General features: G+C 45.1%; 1 protein-coding gene across 6 annotated transcripts; it reads right to left on the reverse strand.

Annotated features, from left to right (window-relative positions):
* Positions 1 to 4,837: 4,837 nt before the first annotated feature.
* Positions 4,838 to 19,009, reverse strand: AKTIP (AKT interacting protein). Of its 6 annotated transcripts, none has more exons than XM_065028683.1 (10): positions 18,870 to 19,009; positions 14,574 to 14,689; positions 13,033 to 13,238; positions 11,273 to 11,337; positions 11,089 to 11,189; positions 9,712 to 9,800; positions 9,531 to 9,629; positions 9,210 to 9,317; positions 8,475 to 8,535; positions 4,838 to 5,765 (listed from the first exon to the last, which is right to left on the reverse strand). In XM_065028683.1, the coding sequence occupies exons 2-10, from the start codon at positions 14,613 to 14,615 to the stop codon at positions 5,658 to 5,660; spliced, it is 879 nt and encodes a 292-aa protein (XP_064884755.1). In that variant the 5' UTR covers positions 14,616 to 14,689; positions 18,870 to 19,009; the 3' UTR covers positions 4,838 to 5,657. The 6 variants fall into 6 exon arrangements, with proteins under 6 accessions (XP_064884755.1, XP_064884752.1, XP_064884753.1 ...); XM_065028680.1 differs by having other exon boundaries at positions 4,838 to 5,768; XM_065028681.1 differs by lacking the exon at positions 18,870 to 19,009 and adding an exon at positions 15,993 to 16,132 and having other exon boundaries at positions 4,838 to 5,768.
* Positions 19,010 to 19,267: the final 258 nt, after the last annotated feature.

Consider the following 19,267-nt stretch of genomic DNA (forward strand, 5'->3'; position numbering starts at 1 on the left):
TGCAAACTTCACTGTTGAAGCTACTACAGCGTAACTTGCGTTTCTGTAATATTCTTTATGGAATTCAGAATAGCAGAGATGATAATAGAAAATGCCCCTTTATCAACGTATTGGCAGGGACAAGATTCTCGGTTAATTTTTCACTAAATGCAATACCTGTGGTGGGCCAGCGGGCAGCTGGGGTGAGGCCGGGATGCCTGCGGCGCTGTCAGCGCTCCCTTCCACACACGGATCCCATCGCAGAAGACGCAGTGTTCTCTCCCCTTTCTCCATCTAGAAAAAACACGATGCTTCAGGTTATCCGCTCTAAACTAGAAACATCCAGCATTCTTTAAAAAATCATTTTCTTCTCAGCAGACTCTAAAATTAGTGTGGATTGAGAGCAATCCAGCCTTCTCACCAGACCTGCAGAGGTCCAGCCAGCTCAAAGACAAAACCCAGATGATATAACCACCGTTTTTATTGCATCCTTCTATCATTCTCGTCATTGCTTTACTGATCTTTACCTGCGGTGGGTTCTAACTCCCAGCAACAACCAGACACCAACAGCAGCAGCAGCCGCCTCTGCGCATGGACACGTGGTGACACCGGCCAGGCTTTGCTCCCCGTTCACCCTCCAGCAGTAAGTGGGGGACAGGGTCGCTCCCCTGCTCCCCACCGCTCAGTCCTGTGTCCCCCTGGCTGCAGCTGAGGGGAAAGAGCAGCCCAGGACCAGAAGGGATTAAACTTCTACCCCAGCCCTTCCCCCAGGCAGCTTAGGAAATGTGCAAGTCAGTTATTTATCACAAAGGCTTCTGAATAATCATAGAAACAAACAGAGCAATGATCCCTTTCCAATGCAGCTCGAGTCTGCCTCCGTGCCCGGCTGGCACGCCGTGCGCAGTCACACTGCTCAGCCTGTGTTCTGCTTCACGCCAGAGCCCTGTGCCTGAACTCTGAACGCTAAATGTGCAGCGCTGACGTTTCCATTTCAGCCCTCCCAAGGGAAGTGCATGAGAAATAACAGCAGCAACACAATTAACACTCACAGTACTTTAGTAGCTACACTCCAGGCCAGAACAATAGGCCTCAAAAACCTTTCCCATGTGCTTTCCTTAAAGAAAAGCAAACCCATGGCACCGCTCCCTGCAGCGCCCAAGCTCAGCTGTCCGCTCAGCTCCTCTGTTCCCGAATTCTGCTGCAAACTCACAACGGGCTTGTGACAATTCCAAGGCACCTCCAAACCCACCAGCTGTCCCGAACACCCCGGCCAAAGGGGCATCAGATGAGAAACCCAACCAAAGGGACACAGACCCAGCTCTTCACCCCTTGAACAGGGTCACAAGGCACTGGCTATTTCTCTCTCAAGTCTTTACAAGCGCAACACCCTGTTAAATGCTGAACCTCATTCCAGAGGCTTCCCCAGCACAAAAGCAGCACCCAAAGCAAGCTGCTCAACAGCACGGTCATACTCGACTAAAACCACGTATTTTTAGAAAGGTTAATGACCAGTGGCTCATGACATGGACGGTAGACTGAAATTGAAGCCATGCATATTTACAATTATCAGAAATCCGCTCCCTAGAATGCCAATGACAAAAGCCAGAAACACTAAGAAGGGTGGTTTGTTTTGTTTTGTTAAGTAGCAAATCAGCTGCACAAAAAGCACGAAAAAGGTAAGAGAGCAACAAAAGAAGCATTTTCCAAATACTGAGCTACTTGTCAAGCAGCTGCCAGCCACCCCCACTGCCCGCAGTTCGACTTAAACACAAGACAGCAGCTGTGGCCGCTGCAAACGCTCCTGTGAGCTGTGCCACACACCCGCCCCTTCCACGGGCACCAAAGTGCTGGGGAAGGTGAAGCTGATGGGAGTGGCTCCCCGCACGTACCTTCCTAACCATACAAACTGCAGGGCACAGCGTTAAATAAGGGATGCTAGGCCAGACATCCACAAGGAGCCTCCTCAAGCATCGCTGCCTTCGGGTCTGCAAAAGCACACTCATAAATAAAAGCAAATTGTGCCTGACAGCTCAAGCACACCCTTGACAACAGGACAGTTCCCACATAAACCCCAATCTACGTGCAGGAGCACTCAAGCACTCCCCAACACGGCAGGTCAGCAGCTTTCGCTTCCACCGAGTGTTTCAGAAGTACTGACAGCAGAAAACAGCTCAAGTCCCAAAACACAGGCACTGTCACAGCACTGCCCTGCACCACTACAAGAGTTATTTCTGGTACCAGGAGGGAGGCTGAGCCAGACACCAGCTCCGCCACCTCCGCCTCCCGCTCTCCCAAAGGCGCACACGGTCACTCACCCTTCTCCACGTGGCCTTCGGGCTCCTCAGCAACGATCCCAGGGAGCGGCGAGCACACCCGCGCCGGGAGGAGACGCCGGGCGCTCTCTGCAGAGCTGCGCTCAGCGCGCTGGCCCGGCAGACGCCACCAAACCTGCCAGCACCGGGAACACACGGCACCGAGAGCGGCACCCACCACCTCTGGCCACAGGGCTCCCCTCTCATCCACGGACGTGGGCCAGGCAGCTCCTGGGCCCGGCAATACAGGGCAAGAATGACATTCTTTGCTTTGGAAAGGCTGAAAAATTAAGTTTAAAGCCACTAATTCGATGCTGGCTGTCATTTCTGAATTGGGACTGCAGCACAGAAGTGCTGTGTGCGCAGTTACTCACTCCTTTGCTCACACAGGAGGAAAACCATGTACACGCACACAGGCGCGCTCGCTCTCCAGCGCTGTTGCTCACGAGCTTCTCAAGAAACAGCTGTGGCATGAAGTGACTGCTCCTGGTTTCTGCTTCCTCTTGCTTTCCCATGGTGGGTAAGGAAGGGAGGGAAAGACAAAGTCTTTCTATACGTGTCATCCTGACAACAGGAACAGCAGAGAGAATCACTTGCCTTCTTCCAAGATCCACAGGTTTTTCCTTCTTTTCTATACTGACACATGGTAAAAACCACAAAAGTTACAGCTATCTGCCATGCAAGCCCTGTTCTCACAGAATATCTAGCTTCAGCATACAAGATAAATAACCCAAAAACAATGTTAGAAAACACTTCTTGTTACCTCTTTATTTAAAGTTCCTACTACAGGAAGGAGCACACCAACCAAAGCGCCAATCCAGAATTTTGTGCTCTCCTCAGCGTTTGTGATCTGAAGATGCTCAGCACAGCAGCCACTGCTGCGAGACTCAAACAGCAAACATCCTGCACCAAGTCTGTCAGTTTTACTCTGGTTACTGATGTATCAAAGCATGAGATTATAATGAGCTTCTCTGGGGATGACCCAGCAATAGCAACATCAGTGGGAACCCACCAAGTTATTCTAGTAATGACATTGAAATTGTCTGAAAGTGTATCAGCAGCAACCTGCAAAGAGCCCCTGCAGACTGGCTCCAGGTTTCCCTACCCATTTTGAAATATCACAGCCTCAACATGTCACCTTCTCAGCCTCATATCAAAGCTGGACTGAGCTCTGAGCCAGAGGAGACAGATTTGCATTGACAACAGCAGAAACTGAGTTTACTCTAAGTTAGGTGCTCTACAAAATCACCCCAAGTCACAACATCGTCCCAGTGATTGACTCACCTTGGCAAAAATATCCTCTTGGAACACCTACACTCAACCACCGCTTTCAGTACAGTTCACAATTAAAAACTAGTGCAGTTCAAGCCATTAAATATGTTTAAATTTGCTGCACTAATTCACACAGCCAGAGCCTGACAGAGCCTTCGGTTTACATAGACCCACACCTCACATATATGGAATTAGCAAGAGCTTTCAGAAAGCTGAAGGCAATAGCTCAGTTGCAAATACTTTGTCCAGACACACCTGCTTAGTAACTTATGCTTAGAATCCCTCTTACTTCAACCTTGAATTTGTTTAGGAAGGAGCTAGTCTAAATTATATTTCTCGTTACACTAAGTGGATACACTAAGGTTTAGAAAGAACATTGTAGCTTTTAGTCAAGAACCCTGGTCCTGTAACAGACACTTTATAAAATTAGGGAGTTAAAGAGGAAGAGCAGCCCCAAGAAATGCACCTGTGGATACACTTTTCCTCCTCTGCCTGAAAGAGGATCCTTGCTCTCCACGTCCGCCCTGCGTTCTTCTGTCTACCATGGAATTCCAGCACTGCCAGAGACACTCCAGGCGCCCCAGGACACCGCTGCATCTCAAAGGCAGAAGCTTTAAAAGGTTTAAAGCAACATCATGAATTAACATTTCAACTTTACCCAAAACTGATTAAGTACTTAACTTGTACAGTGTTAAGTGCTGCATAGAAGCCCCTGAAGTCATCCTTAACAGATTAATCATTTGGTATATGAATAGCATATTACTTGTGAAGTCTTTGTCTATTTCCTTAAGAGCAGAATTCTCAGATGGAACAGAGAAAGGTTGCTATATGACAAGTGGATTTAGCTTGTCAGTTAAAAACAAAGGACAAAAATAAGAAACCAAATCCAAACCACACACCACACCACTACCCCTCCGCAAACACCACATGCATGAAGTCATCGCTACTTGTTACTAAACAGTAGAGTTTGTGTTCATGCCATCAGCACAAGTACGAGGAGCCAAAGGAGAAGCATCCAAGCTTCGACAGGAAAATCCCGTCAGGCAAGAACAAGGCGTTCTGCCAGGCTCTGACACTGGGAAGACTCTCGTGAGAAGTAAAGATTCGGTCCTGAGCTCCCACGTGCTTTACGGGTTTCTCCTGTGGGCAGAACAAAGCTGTGTTTAAGCAGTCTCCGCAGTACCCGTCACCCCACCGCAGCCCGGACGCACGTGCTCCCACGCGCTGCCAGTCTCTGCTACACGGCCACAACACGGACAAAGAGAGCGACGAGAGCGAGATCACAGTTTCTTTTTATTTTGAGATGTCACTATTAACACACATTAGTCAGGCTACCCTAAGTAATCCCCTAGACACCTAGGGAATCTAAAATCCTCTACAACATTATTACCTCAAGAGACCACCATTAAAAGCTTTGATTTTTAGTGTTTATGTAATAAAAGTCTAACAAGACTGACATTCTGCTTTCATCCCGTCAGACTAATGTGCGCTTTAGTGACAATATCCATTTACAAATCAATAATACATCATACATCATCCCCAGTTTTACCTCTGGAAAGTGCTAAATGGAGTCAACCGTCTATTTACAATTTCAAATCCTAATGTATTTACAATAGAAACCAAAAGTATTTAAAACCATTAAATATAGTGTTTAATTCTGCTATATTAGTTTACATGAACACAGCTTACCTCTGGCATCATATTTCCAATGCTAATATTTCTGCCAGTAATTTAAGATCTTTTTTTTTAAAAAAAATTGCTTTTCCTGGAGGGAAAAAAATAAAAGCTTAAAAACCAACCCAAAACCTCCAGGCATTTCAAAGCCCTGAGGAACTACCCACCCTACACAGTCTTCAGGTAGAAGTACTGCAGTGTTCAAGAGAGACTTCCAAACTCCAGGCAAGCCTTTAAAACCTAATGCATATGTAAAACATTACGAGCTAGCAATCCGTTGAACAGGTTTACTGGAGTCACTGCTACCATTCAGGTTTTACTAATCCGTAGTCAAGAAGGAAACTGCTGCGTTGCCTTTTCTCCCTCCATTACATTCCCTCCACCCACAGAAAGTGTTTTGTGCACCATGGTCCAGAAGAGCTAAGTGGGCATCGTCTTCTCTTCTTTGCTGAAAGGCTGAACTGAGCCAGGCTTTACCCAGGACAGGCCAGACACGTGTGTGCTTTTGCAGTGCTGATCTTCCGGCTTCTTCTAGGTAGAAAAAAGTTGAAGTCACAATTATTGGATATCTCAAACCCTCCTCAGTCCCTCCCCATCCATTCTGCCTTTGGCAAATACAAGCACAAAAGAGGATATCATAGCTTATTCTCCTCAAAGAGAAACAGCAAAACGGCTCTTGATTTGATCTCTGTGAACCTGTGTGGCATCAGCAGAACTACTCTGATGTTACAGGAGAGGTTTAGTGACTTAGTCCATGCACTGCTGCCCCACCATAACAATTTAAAGATACTCTTTCAACAGCGTCTTTTGCTTGAAGGCCATGGCCCAGCCCCCCTGCACAGCTCTTTGCCAATTTTTTCGGTTCTAGAGAAAGCAGCATCAATCCAAACGGAAACCTTTCTGTCATTAACCTGGTATTGTAAGTGCAGCACAGACCCTGTGATGCTGGGTGTGCTGAGGAGCACTGCACCCCACTGACAGCTCCTCAGAGCAAGTTAACAAGGCAAAGAAGCAACCGATACCTTTGCTATCCCATGGAGTATAGCAAAGCACGGTCCTTCCCCTCCCTGAGCACTTATCACAGTTAAATGCTTAAACAGGAACTCTTCATACCCAACACAACAAACGTTTGAGACTGACTATTGCAATTTTGAAGACAGAAAAACAGCTTCAGGTTGCAGAGGAGAGGTGCAACTTCAAGCATCTGCAGAGTAGTTTAAGAAGATTAGTAAATTAGATACCTACTCTAGCAGGTCAAAGGAACAGAGCAGCTCGCAGGTTTTTTGCATACCAGGAACTAGCCCTGCCTCCACTATGCCACAGGCTCATCAGATCACCTGTAGGCCAACTACATCAAACCTGGAACGATGCAGCACGTTCTAGAAAGGGATAATCACATGAGTAGACTCTTGTCATATGATGGGAGGCCTTTAGCCTCACAAAATAAACTAAGTCAGCAAGAAAACTGAACGCGCACTTCTTCTGTCCCTCCCCCTGTTTTGTGTAGAAGGTGGCACTGCGTGGCAGAATTGCCATAGCACACCAGAGGGATCAGTTCAGCTCTAGGCTGGTGGAACAGCACCTGCCTATCGCATGGTGCACACAGAACATCATCCAGCAGAAGACACGGGCTGGGCAGGGAACTGCGGCATCACCTGGTACAGCTCTAGAACAGCCTCGCTGTTCGCCAGGGCCCAGGAATTACACAGGTAATAAACAAGGATCCAGGGCCACACAAGAAGGGAAAGGCAGGAGACAGGATTAGGGAGCTTCCTTTTACAAGGATGGAAAAGAACATTCTCAGCTACAATGGCACCTGGGAACAAACCCCGAAAGGCACAGAAGTCTGCCCATTCCTGCTATCAACAAACTACTCCAGCAACTAAAGTACCACACGTGCAACAGTCACTGAAGATGCCAGTTCTCACTTAAGAAGTTAACGTGCATCTCCAAAGAAAAAGGGCAAAAGAAAAGTCATCGCTGGCATTAGGTTTGCTATCACCTTCTGAGACATCACATCCATTCCATTTCAAGCACCACCACCTACCTTTCATTTAAAGGATAAGAAAAAAGGAGTTGGAAAATGGAGGAGAAGGGGGGAAAAATAAAGTCAAAAGTATTTCTTAAGTTCTTATAAGAACATGAGCAAGTCAGAATCTGATCAAAATATTTTCCTGTGTGTTCTAAGGCTAGAGAACGGCCACCTCACCTCAAGCCCTGCTGTGACTCTGGCAGTTGGGAACATTGCTACACTGAGCTCACAGGCAGCGTATTATATTAAGAACACCAGAAAAATCTCATTCCTGCCAGAAGACATGCAAGAACATGATGTAAAGCTTGCAGTGAGGAAGACTGAAGTTCGGACTGATCAACTACAAACAAAAGCAGCAAACCACAGCACAGCTCTAGTGCAAGGAGCCCAAGTCAGTGAGACATTCAGAGCGCATTTCCTTGCCATTCCACCAAAGACACCAGCCACCATTTCAGAACCTGAGGCACTGCCTGTGGATGGACCTGTCATGGCACTCAGTGCAGACTCAGAGTGCTGTGTGCTGGCTCTTGTCAAGTGCAAAGAAACAATTCAAACAAACAAACCAACCAGCCCCAAATCCAAAAAAACCAAAGACACCCATTCCCCTGCCACAAAACCAAAGGTGTTGTTCATGTGAAAGCTACCTGAACCAACACACTCTTGCTATATCAGTAAGAGTGTTTTGTGATAGAAGTCACTCCAAGAACCCTTCAATTAACGGTAGCGTTACAGATGTGCGCAAGGTACTCAACTCTGTGCTGCATCAGAAAGTTTGGAATAGAAAGAAAGCCCTGAAGCTTTGATTCAGTAATGAAAGGTCTCAAAACAGAAGAGAATGAATTTGGGGACTGTCAGGTTATGCAGAAGTAGTCAAGCTCATGACAAGCAAACAGGCAGCTCGCAAATCTCTCCTTCTTTCCCTACCATTCCTAAACAAAAGAAAAAAATCTGCCACGCTGCCAACAATTGTACTAACAAAGCTTTGCGGCTGGCTAAATGATTAATTGCTTAACACACTGGAGTTAGAACAGTGACATAAGCGCTTAGTTAGGAGAGCAAATCAGCTTCAGCACGCCCACTGATCCAAAAGAGGGCTGGAATAAGGTCTGTCCCGTACATGTTCATCACAAGGAGACAGAGAACCTTCTCTCCCTTATCAGGCAACAAACCCTCGCTACAGGTGAGAATCTGGACTTTGCACGTACCTTCTGAGTCAACATCTTCTCTCTAGCTTCATCATGTATAGCTGGATTCCACGGGGAAAAACTACGGAGAAAGTATAGTTCTCTCTTACTTTGGATTTTTACAAACTACATCATAAACAGTGCAGAAAGCAGCAACTTTCCTTGGTTTACTACAAGTCTGAATTTTCAGTGTTAAAACATACGGTTAAGAACTAAATCCATTAATCCACTGCAAATATTTAGGCTTTAGTTTTCACTTGCCATGAAAACTGGCAATTCAGCAGGTGCTACATGAAGTTCTACTCACACTCACTACTGAGCTGACTGCTCCAGCCCCTATGAAGTCAAGCTTAAAGTTATTACAAAAGCATGACCCAAGTGACAATCACGCAAACTGAGTTCAGGAAAGCCCAAAAGCAATATTTACTCTATGGGTCTCTACTTGAGGGAGGGTGTTTTGGGACAATTTGTTTCTTTGTTTTGGGGTTGGTTTGTTTGTGGTTTTGTTGAGTTTCTTTTAAGTCTTGGTTGCTTAGTGAAAAAACAGTAAACACACAAGTCTGGTTATATTCAAGATTCACTCAAAACTGAACAGAAGAAAATGAGGGTAGGAATATTCAGAATACCCAAAGTGTTGCTATGAATCTAAGAAAAAACAGGTCAGTCAACTTGGCAGGGCAAGCCTTCAAATCAACAACTATAACAAAACTTGTTCTTGAAACGGTACAACATGGTGAATTTGCGCATGGTACTTACATGATTGCATAGGGATCCTCTATTTTGGGCTGATCAAATAAATGACTGCTGCATAGTTTGACACTGTCCACCACTTTACTTTTGAACAGCTGGATATCTTTTTCATACCTGCAGGAGAGAAGTAACGTTAAGTAATTGCAAGAAGGCAAAGGTTTGCTCTAGAGCCACCTAGCAAAGCCTCAACTTTAGTTCCTAGTGCAACCTGCTCTAGAGGCAGAGACCACGAACTGATAAATAATTCCACAAACCTCTTGCTTCTGCAGGTCTATGGAAAAACAAACCTCTTATGAGACCATGTCTGTATGCAGGAAAGATACTCACAGCACTGCAGCCTCGGGGTTCAGAGGACTCGTCGTATCAATCTTGTAGAAGACTCTGCGAGCATACATTAGTACTTGCCATATGTGATTATGGTTTCGCCTAAAAAGAACAAAACACAATGAAGGAAGGAACAAACTTCTTTCAGATTATACATCAATAAACATATTTAACATAAACTAACCTCCATTTTGCAAATGCTCTTTTCACATCCAGTTCACCAGATACAGGATCTACTAGCGGGTGGAAGACAGGCAGATCAAAAACCAAGCGCTGCATTAGAAAAGATGAATTAGTTATAACAGCTTCAATCCTAATGTTAAATCCAGTGGGTGAAGGTCAACTACGTGTTGCTTCCAAGTACTAATTAATTGTTACAGCATTAAAAGAAAGCATCCTGAATTGACTTATACTGGCTGTGAAAATGTAACCCAACACTCAGGTCACATGCAGGGTCCTGTCCTCTCTCACATGCTTATTACCAAATCAGGAAACTAATCCAGCCAACTGCACAAGCTCTAGTGTCTACACAGGTAATAACACCGGATAAGATACACTTAAAGGAGCTTTTCTTGTTTAGCTATTTGTGACTGAAAGCTTTTCACACACTGGAGCTACAACCAACACTTTTTTCATCCTACACTGTGCAGCAACACCGCAGTGCCTTCAGTTCTGTACAGCCACATTCCTCTGGTGTTTGTGCTTTCTTCCAAAGAAAACTTAAGTTACAACAGGAAGGTTTTAAAGCCCTATGCTAGCAAAAAACTGCTGGCTGTATGAGAGGTACTAAGTCCAATTTTTGAAAGAAAGTGCTTTGTACCAGTTCTGTCCTTTGAAAGATAATAGCTTTACACAAAGCCTGACACCAAGCAGACAGCTTCGTGACCCAACAACTCATTCCCAGCTGCAGCAGTTACATACACCTGTCCCCCAGTCTTCCTCCTCAAGAAATGCGGCCAAGGCAGCCAGCTGCTCCGCTCAGGACAGTCACATTGCCACCATTTTTAAAACATTTTTGAGGGATAAAATAACTTGGATATTTTTTCCTAAATATAAAAAGAGAGAAAAGAGGTGGAAGGTAACACCATAGTGTCTCCCCCTACCTTTGTTTCACCAACTTTCTTCTCAAGTTCTTTTAGTTCTTTGTTTCAATTTAATTTAGAAGAGAGGTAAGAAACCCTGCAGTACTTCAGCAAGCACAGCACAGGTGCCTGGAGTTTATGCTCCATTATATCACTCCTCAGAACTGAGATACTTCTTTAAGCATTTAAACATTAACTTCCTTGCCAAGGAAGTAGCAGATCAACAGGTGAGGTAAAGACCTTGTTGATTACTTAATACTCTAATGCATCTAACCCATGAAATTCACTGTATGCCAGCCTCAGTAATCAGAGTAACATCATTCTTCCACAGGTATTAGGAAATACGTACAAGACATCACAAATGAGCCCAGCCAACCGAACAAAACTAGCTCAAGGAAATGAGAAGCTAATCAGTATATTAGTGTTAACAAAATGTCATACTTAGTACATCAGAAAACAAGACACACACAACTACTTACCGGGCAGTCTCCATCGGGGTAATTATCAGGAATATTGACAGTAAATTTAAACACACCGTCCTGGTAGAGCCCATGTCTTATGAATATTACACCAAACCACACTGCAAGTGAGAAATTTTGCTTGAGTGAAAGAATTTAAATATATCTGTATATATAAAAAATTTAAAGTTACGTTTAAACTTACTTAATGCTGATTGGTAAGATGGCTGCACATAGACGCCTGGCAATTTCTGCTTTACAACCAAGGTACTGCAAACAGAATCGGTATTTAGGACAGCTCCACAAGTACATTAAAGCAGAAATAAATTCTTCCCCCAGTAAATGCATTTAATGCACGTCAGTAATGAAAAGTCCACTTTTCGACTTGCCATCAATTGTAGTTAATTCTGACGTGTGATAAAAGCTTCAACTTCCATTTTAAACAAGTAGTTTTTCAGTTTTAGATAAGACTATGCTGCATGTCAAACAGAAGTTGCACTGGCAGCTGACAAAACAAACATAACAAAATAAGCAGCAGCAGCAGCAGGGTGTACTAGAGACCTGCATCGAGTGATCAGAGGCATCTCATTAACAACATGGACCAAGTCGTTTTCCCAAATTTGCACTTATTTGCTGTCTTTCTTGTGATGATCTTCAGTCCCCAATGAGTAGAGCATTACAAAAAGAGTTTCTCCCTCTCCCTTTGCCTTTTAGGAAACTCCACTTGACAATCAACAGCACTATAGGGGCAAAATGTGCCATTTTTACTATTTTTCAAATCAATGAATGCAAGAAGTTGCTAGTAAGTTTAACCAGCTGTAGTTGTATGGTAGGCAAATTCTACTGAACACTAAATGATAAACCAAATTATTCACTTCATAGGTTTTCCAGTTACTTGGCATATAGGCCCATTAAATTAAACTCCTCATGCTTGCACAGAAACCAATATTATTAAAGCAAAATATTAACACAATTCTCTGCTTATGATCTCCAAAATTTTCATTATTTCCCTAATAATGGTTTGTTAAGCTAGAGGAGTTTACATTGTGATACCAATACATTTTTGCATGCTGCAGAATAAAAAGACCCTTCTTGAACTAAGAAGTCGGGGTCAGTTCCCTGAAAAAAGAGAGATTAATGTTTTGAGAGTTCTCACTTTCAATTAAATGGTTAAATGCAAGGAATGAAACTCAATGTTGCATAAGGACTCCAGGGATTCCATTCCAAAAGGCACGACATACTTGAGAATCCAGAATGTCTGTTACAGAGGAAGTCCCTTCAGCTTTGTAGCACAAAATAGTTTATGTAACTTGATAGAACTAGAAAGTTGTGCAGACAAGTAGAGATTTGTGTGCTCCCGCAGCAGCCACAAACCACTAGATTGGATCAAACACAACAGATCCAAAATAAGCTATTTAAATCACACTAACTCCTCCCTAAGTTTCACGTTCAGCATCACTAAAAGACAGGAAAGAATGGAGTCTCTTAATATCCGTTTAATCAGTCATATCAGGCAGTGTTCAAGCGTTCCATGCAACAACTGAAGGAAGCTCCCACATCCTAACTCCATCAGACAGCACCCTACATTCATAATCACCTTGCCCCTTGACAGCTGCTTGCTTCTGTTTTAATACTTGTTCCAAAAACTGAGTAGTTCTCACCAAAAAGCTATTAGGATTGCTAAACCTAAAAGGCATTTACCTGACAACTTAGAAATGTAATAACTCGGATAACTGCATCTAAACACACCCTTTAAAATCTAATCTCATTTTCCTCTCCCCTGCTACCTCAAGAGATTGAGACTGCTGCTTCAGAAAACAAACTTTGTGAAACTTAAGTTTTACTGCCTTATTCAAAGACTAAGGCAGAGACACCACGGAAGAACCCGATCCCTGCATGTTTTTTTGCCCACCGAAGCATAAGCCCAGCAACCCAAAAAGGACAAAAAATAAAGTGAAAACCTACAATTCTGCAAGGAGGGAATACTCCAAGTAAAAAGGCCCATAAGAAGCATGTGTTCCATTTGTGGACTGCGACGAGGTGGCAGGTGAAGCAGGCTTGGTTATTGGCACAGCATTCTTTGGAATAGAAGGCAACTGTTTCTTTGTAGAGGCTCGTAGAGGACTGGTTCGCAGCTCTCCACTCAAAGTTTTCTCTTCAGCTTCAGGTCTCTGTTAGATTAAAAGAGAACCATGAGATTACAGGCCATAGGCATTTAATATCTGAACATATTTTAACACAGATTTAAACCCAGCCTTGCTAATTAGAAGTTTGGCCAATGAAGCATATCCTGGGTTTGGTGTCCTATTGCTTGGGGGCAGGGAGGTGGGGGTGGTGTCTCCTTAGGTTTTGCTTTTAAATAGACTTTGATTCAATCAAACCTAGCCTACATGTACAGAAGTCATCAATGCTGGATAGGAAATCTGCAGATTAGGACAAATGCTTAAGAAGGCTTACGTTTATTTAGAAACTGGAACCAGACAGTGTAGAACATCAGCTTAGAAGTCTATCTATTTCTAGCACACAGCACATTCAAGATAAATCATTTCCACTGACAGGCATCCTCACACTCCAGACTTCAAAGAGTCTTTAAAAGTAGTTTAGTAAAGCTGAGACGAATTAAGAACTTTCCACAGAAAATGTTATGTATTTCACTTCCTACCTGTGCTTAAGACACCAACACCTCACTCGGAGCTGATCATGTAGCCCATTCCCACTGTGAGAGAATCACCGCTTGACAGCAATATCAAGCCCAGTTTAAACAGTTTTGCTATATCAACCTTTTATGCCTATGCTGTCTTTTATTGAAAAAAAGAAAAAACAAAACCAACCCTTTCTACTTAATTGGTCACTGCTACACTGCTAGAGAACACTGCACTATTTACAGACCCCAAAATGAGCCTATAGATTGCCAAGAGAAACCTGCAGGCTAGAGACCTGATTTAGGCTAGTCGCAGTGACTGAAGGCATGAATTAGATTACAGTGTTTTGAAGCACTTGAGACTCAGACTAGTAACAACACCCATGTCACAAGCATCAACAACACGGTTATATAATTTGCCCTAGCACTGAACACCCAAGAAGTTATTAACCCTTGAACTACTGTGCTTTCATCATCGCTGCCATCTAAAGCAGCAATAGCATTATGGAGGCACAGTTTGGTCAACACTCACTACACATGCAATATCTGGTTAAGCTCTATATAAGCCAGTAAGCAAATGTCCTAAGAAACAAGTGTTTCAACCATTTGAAAAAAGTTTGTTTTGTTTTCCCTACTTAAAAATGCTTCAGAAAAGAAAAGTCAACCAATTCTGGGGCAGACTCCATCTACAGGCACATTCCAGGTAATACAACTCGCTTACACTTTTCTTGAAGATGATCACGATCCTTGGGATAAAACACACGCTCCGACTGTATTCACAGGTTGTCTGACGGGCTTTTCCAGAAGCGCCACCACCCCTCGGTGCATGTTAGCACCTTACGGCACCCGCTCATTCAACACCCACCTTGCGCACAGAACCTGTAGACATGCTCCAGAAAGGGTTCATAACGTGTATTCCAAATAAAGGACTGCAGCTTCTCAGTGTCTTCAGAGTGTCCTCAGGCCTCTCTGGTTTAGATCCTAAAAATACACAGAATGAACACGCATTCTAGCAGATAAACAGGACTCTATAAATAAATAGGATTCTAATTCTGCGGCCAGCTTTACATTTCTGTAACTTCAGAAGAAAACTTCTTGTAGTTAAGACTAACAATAGTTAAAATTGCAAAAGCTCTATTATATATTAGACTCCAGGACAATAATATAGCTGTCTACGAAATAATTTTTGCGTGTGAATCCCTGCCTTCTTTCTGCTGGAAAGACACTCTAGGTTCTGCATTCCATTTTGTGTCTTGCCAACTGGAAAAAAACCAAACCAAAACAAAAACCATCCATTGGCTCAGCGCAGTCAAGAAAGATCCTCTACAGGTGTAAACATGAAGAAGTTACGGCTGCACCATTTCAGCCCAGCCGCGCACAGGGCCGGCGGCTCTTCTCGCGCGGCGAAGCGCTGCCCCTCGCACACGCTGCTCACTCTGCGCGTTTCTGGAGTGCTCCAGTTAGAAAAAACCTCTGTCACTCCTGGTGAAAGAGATGATCCTCCCATTGAGTCTGCACCAGGCATGTGTCACTCTGGTTTCATCCGCGCTGGAACACCACCAGGAACTGACAAAGCCACAGAACACTATAGTTTTGCCGTAGCTTATTTAATGGTTTCATTATGACTCCAAGGCTTATTGCTCTTTTGATCAGCAGTTCAGTAATAAGGACTTTAGCAGCATTTAGAGTTTCAGTGTGTCATCTACTGTCTATGTCCTCGGCTTTCTCTGCTCTTTTTTTTGAAGTATTGCTATTGTTTGTACAAGAACCATCCATCGCTCCTCTTGCCTGGCACAGTCTATTTCCTCTACTCTCTTTTTTTTCCCTAGTTCTCCTAGTTTCCCTTCCACTCCTCAATTTCTGGTTACATTAACTGAGTTTTCAGGCAATTCACTTTACTCAGTTTCTTTAACAGGCAATAGTTCAACCCTGACTGAGGCAATTCATGGGATGCGAAACAGAGAGAATGGCACAGGACTCTATTGGGTTCACCACTAAGAGTTTCTACAGTAAGCAAGGCACCACCTGTTCATCCATTGCTTCAGTTAGTTTATAGAGAAAATGGTTATGTTATGATCAGAAATTTTCCTAAAAGGAAAATAAATGCCAATTCTGTTAAAAGAAAAAAAAAAAGACAATTTATTCCAAGGAAGTCTAGCAATGGTAAGTTTTTAAAAGAAACATTGATATCAAAGCATAGGTATCCTAGACTGTAAAGCAGCCAAGCATTTTAAAAACGCAAGCATTATTCAGAAAAGTGATGAAAACTAAATAATTTCCTCACCCCAAAACAATCTCAAGCATTCCAGTACGCATTATTCCTCCAGATATTTTTCCTCTTCAGCAGCCAGAGAGTTTCACATCATTCTGAGCCACTGAAAACAGAGTCAAAGCCCCAGAGCTACTGTGCTGGGGCATGTCCTGCGATGGCAGGGAGGGGTTTTCACTTTTCCCCTCTCCTGTCCATGAAACGCAGCCAGAATAAGCAAGGCAGCAAGACGCTTGGCTAAGAAGGTACAAGACGCTTCCTCGGGAAACTCTGGTGTAATCAGAGGAACTGACGCACAGAGAGCACCTGTGTGCCATGGCTTTGACAAGAGAGAAAAGCGCTGGAAGCTGAGGTACGACGGGTCTAGACACAATGAGCTGCAATCTGGAGTAATTATGGGGTTGGGGTGGGATGCTTTTTTTCTTCATTTGTTTGGTTTGGGCTGGTGTTTTTTTGAGACTAGGTAATGTAAATTGCATTATTCCAGAGACAAAAATACAGGAGTTGAGCAGGAAAAAGAATGAGGTGTGTATGTAAAAAACAGCCTAACCTGCTTCCAGTGAAACAGGGAACTGATCCAGAAGTTCGATAACTGGCGCAGTGAGTTCACTCACTGCCTCCACCTTTCAGAAAGCAGCTATGCTTCTCAGTACCCTCCCAGCTTTTTGAAAAGCTTTTAATTATATAGAGGCCTACTTACAAGCTATTAAGAACAGTTTACATCTCCAAATAAAACATTATTTTAGCTCTAGTTGTACTACAGAGATTCTGCTGCTTGGAGATCTTTTATCTAGTTGCCCGCCAGTAATAAGCAACAGATAGTATTGGCCTCAACTTGTTGTCAAACTGTCTCCAGTCTCATTCAGCTGTTAAAATACTGTTTATGATAGAAAACCAACAACCTCAGAGTACCAGCTTCCCAGAGGAGGGTCATTTAAAAAGCCTTCAAAGGTGTTTTAGAGTTTATTTCAAATCATGTTCGCTCCTCTTAGCTATGCTTCCTGAGAATAGAAAATGATTTCTGTACAGGAAATGTATCTGCAACTGCTTACACTCTCTAGTGCCTTCACCTCACAATCTACCACCCCACGTTAATCACAAGAATGATTTAAAAAAAAAGTAACAGCACATTTAAGTGAGACTGTTTATCCTACGACTCACTAGGCAGCAGGTCTGCAGCAAACAAGGAGAGCCAAGCCCTAACATCATTAAATGGACTTTCTAGGCAGTTTAGTCACTCAGTTTTACATGGGCTACTGCATCTGCGACAAGGTACCTACCGCTACTGCAGCTATGAGCTGTGGCTACTGAAGCCATCGGCTTCTCGAAAGAACTCAATACACCCTCTTCATTTTACGAAAACGAAATAAATTCACTCAAAATCATCACCCTGTCTCCTTTCACAGGTCATCATTCACAGTGCTGCACCTACCAACAGGCTTAATAGCGTGCCGCTCAGTAATACATCCTACTGATTTCTGCTATTTCAAGAACAGAAAGTAACAGCGACTGTCCTAAGTGGAGAGCAGTCTGAGCAAGCATAAACTCATGTGGTACTTCATCGTTGCTACAAAGTACTTCAAAAAACATGTTATCACTAACACAAACCAAAGTTTTAAGTACTTTGCTCTTGCGCCTTTGCATTCTCTACTCTAGCTGTTCTTGTTACAGATTACTTCTATTATTTATATCTACTGTCATATCAGATGTCATAAGGCTGTCAGGCATTGGAACAGGCTGCCCAGGGCAGTGGTAGAGTCGCCATCCCTGGAGGGGTTTAAAAGGCTTCTAGACAAGGTTCTTAGGGACATGGGTTAGTGCTGGAGCTAGGATGGGTTATGGTTGGACTCGACGACCCTGAGGGTCTCTTCCAACCAAAATGATTCTATGATTCTATAATTTTTCCCCTGTCTTCATTAGTCATTAAATACAACACCAAACCAATTTGGCAAAAACTTCATCCGTCTGGAACAGAGTGCTTTTCTAAATATTTTTTGGAAACATAAAGGATTCAAGAAGAAGAAAAAAAAAAAATCTAGACAAACATATATAAAAGTATATATATGTTTATATGCATTTTATTCCCTACCTAAAAGTGAAAAGGACCACTCCTACACCTGAGAACAAACAAAGCCCAAAAGGCAGGGCACTAGAGAAGCACGTTACACGCCACACGTTTGTCCAGCAGCTGTGTCTGTCAGTGTCCACCAGAACACACTCCTGCTCAGCACACCTGCTGCTGAGCTCTTCAGGGCCTCACCAGCCCACACCTGAAGCTCCTGGACAAGGCAGCGCTGCGCACAGCACCGACCCGCCGAGCCTGTCTGCCGGCTCCTCCTCCGCGGGTGGCTCGCACCTCCCGCCTGTCACACACCTCTGCATAAACCATAACCTATGCCCAGAAAACGAGTTTATAGGAGAGCGAACAGCTTAAAAGCCACCAGGGGGAGTGACCCGCCCCGGTGCACAGGACAGCTGGGCTCGGACGGGACTGACAGCTGAGAAAAACAAGCAGTTCTGCAGAGGCCCGAGCGGGGCGAACCCGCTCCGGCCAGTCCGGTGCTGCGTCCCGCCAGGCCCGACCCCGCCGCTCGCGGGGCGGGAGGGAGGGAGCCCCGTGGGACCGGAGCCGCCCCGGGCCCCGAGCGGCCGCCCTGAGCCCGGCGCTCGACCCCGCCTGTGGCCGGGCTGGGGCCAGCTCCTCATGGGGACAACGGGCGGGCGCCGCCCGGCCCCCTCCGGCGACAGCTGTCGGCCCCTCGGGTGCGCCGCCCGGAACACCCGCCACCCTCCCGCCCCACCGGGGACTGTCTCCCCGCCGCCCCGCCGGCCTCCCGCCCGCGCAGGCCGGGCCGGTCCCCGCGGTGCCGCCGCGCTCCGGTGCTCGCTCACCCGCTCCCCGCTCCCTCCGCTCCGCCCGGCGCGGCCCAGGCCCCGCCGCTCCCCGCTAGCCCCGCCGCTGCCCCATTGACAGCCCGCCCCTCGGCAGCGCACATCCGGACCCAGCCTTCCCTTCGGCCAATCGCCGCTCGGTTCTTCCGGGAAGGCTCGGCAAGGCGGGGCGGTGGCCACAAAGCCAGCCAATCACAGCCGCCTTGACACAGAACGCCGATTCCTCTACAGGCAGGGGGCGGGGCAGCAGGGGAGGGATCCACCCTGGGAGAGGGATTGGCGCGAGTGCCTGTCCGTCTGGGGGCGGGCGGACCAATGGGGAGGGGTGACGCACTTGTCACTCTCCCAGCAGGAAGAAAGCGGTGGAGCTCTCATTGGCCGGCCTGGGGAGCGGGGAG

This window comes from Columba livia, chromosome 13 (genome assembly GCF_036013475.1).
Source record: "Columba livia isolate bColLiv1 breed racing homer chromosome 13, bColLiv1.pat.W.v2, whole genome shotgun sequence".
NCBI classification, from domain to species: domain Eukaryota; kingdom Metazoa; phylum Chordata; class Aves; order Columbiformes; family Columbidae; genus Columba; species Columba livia.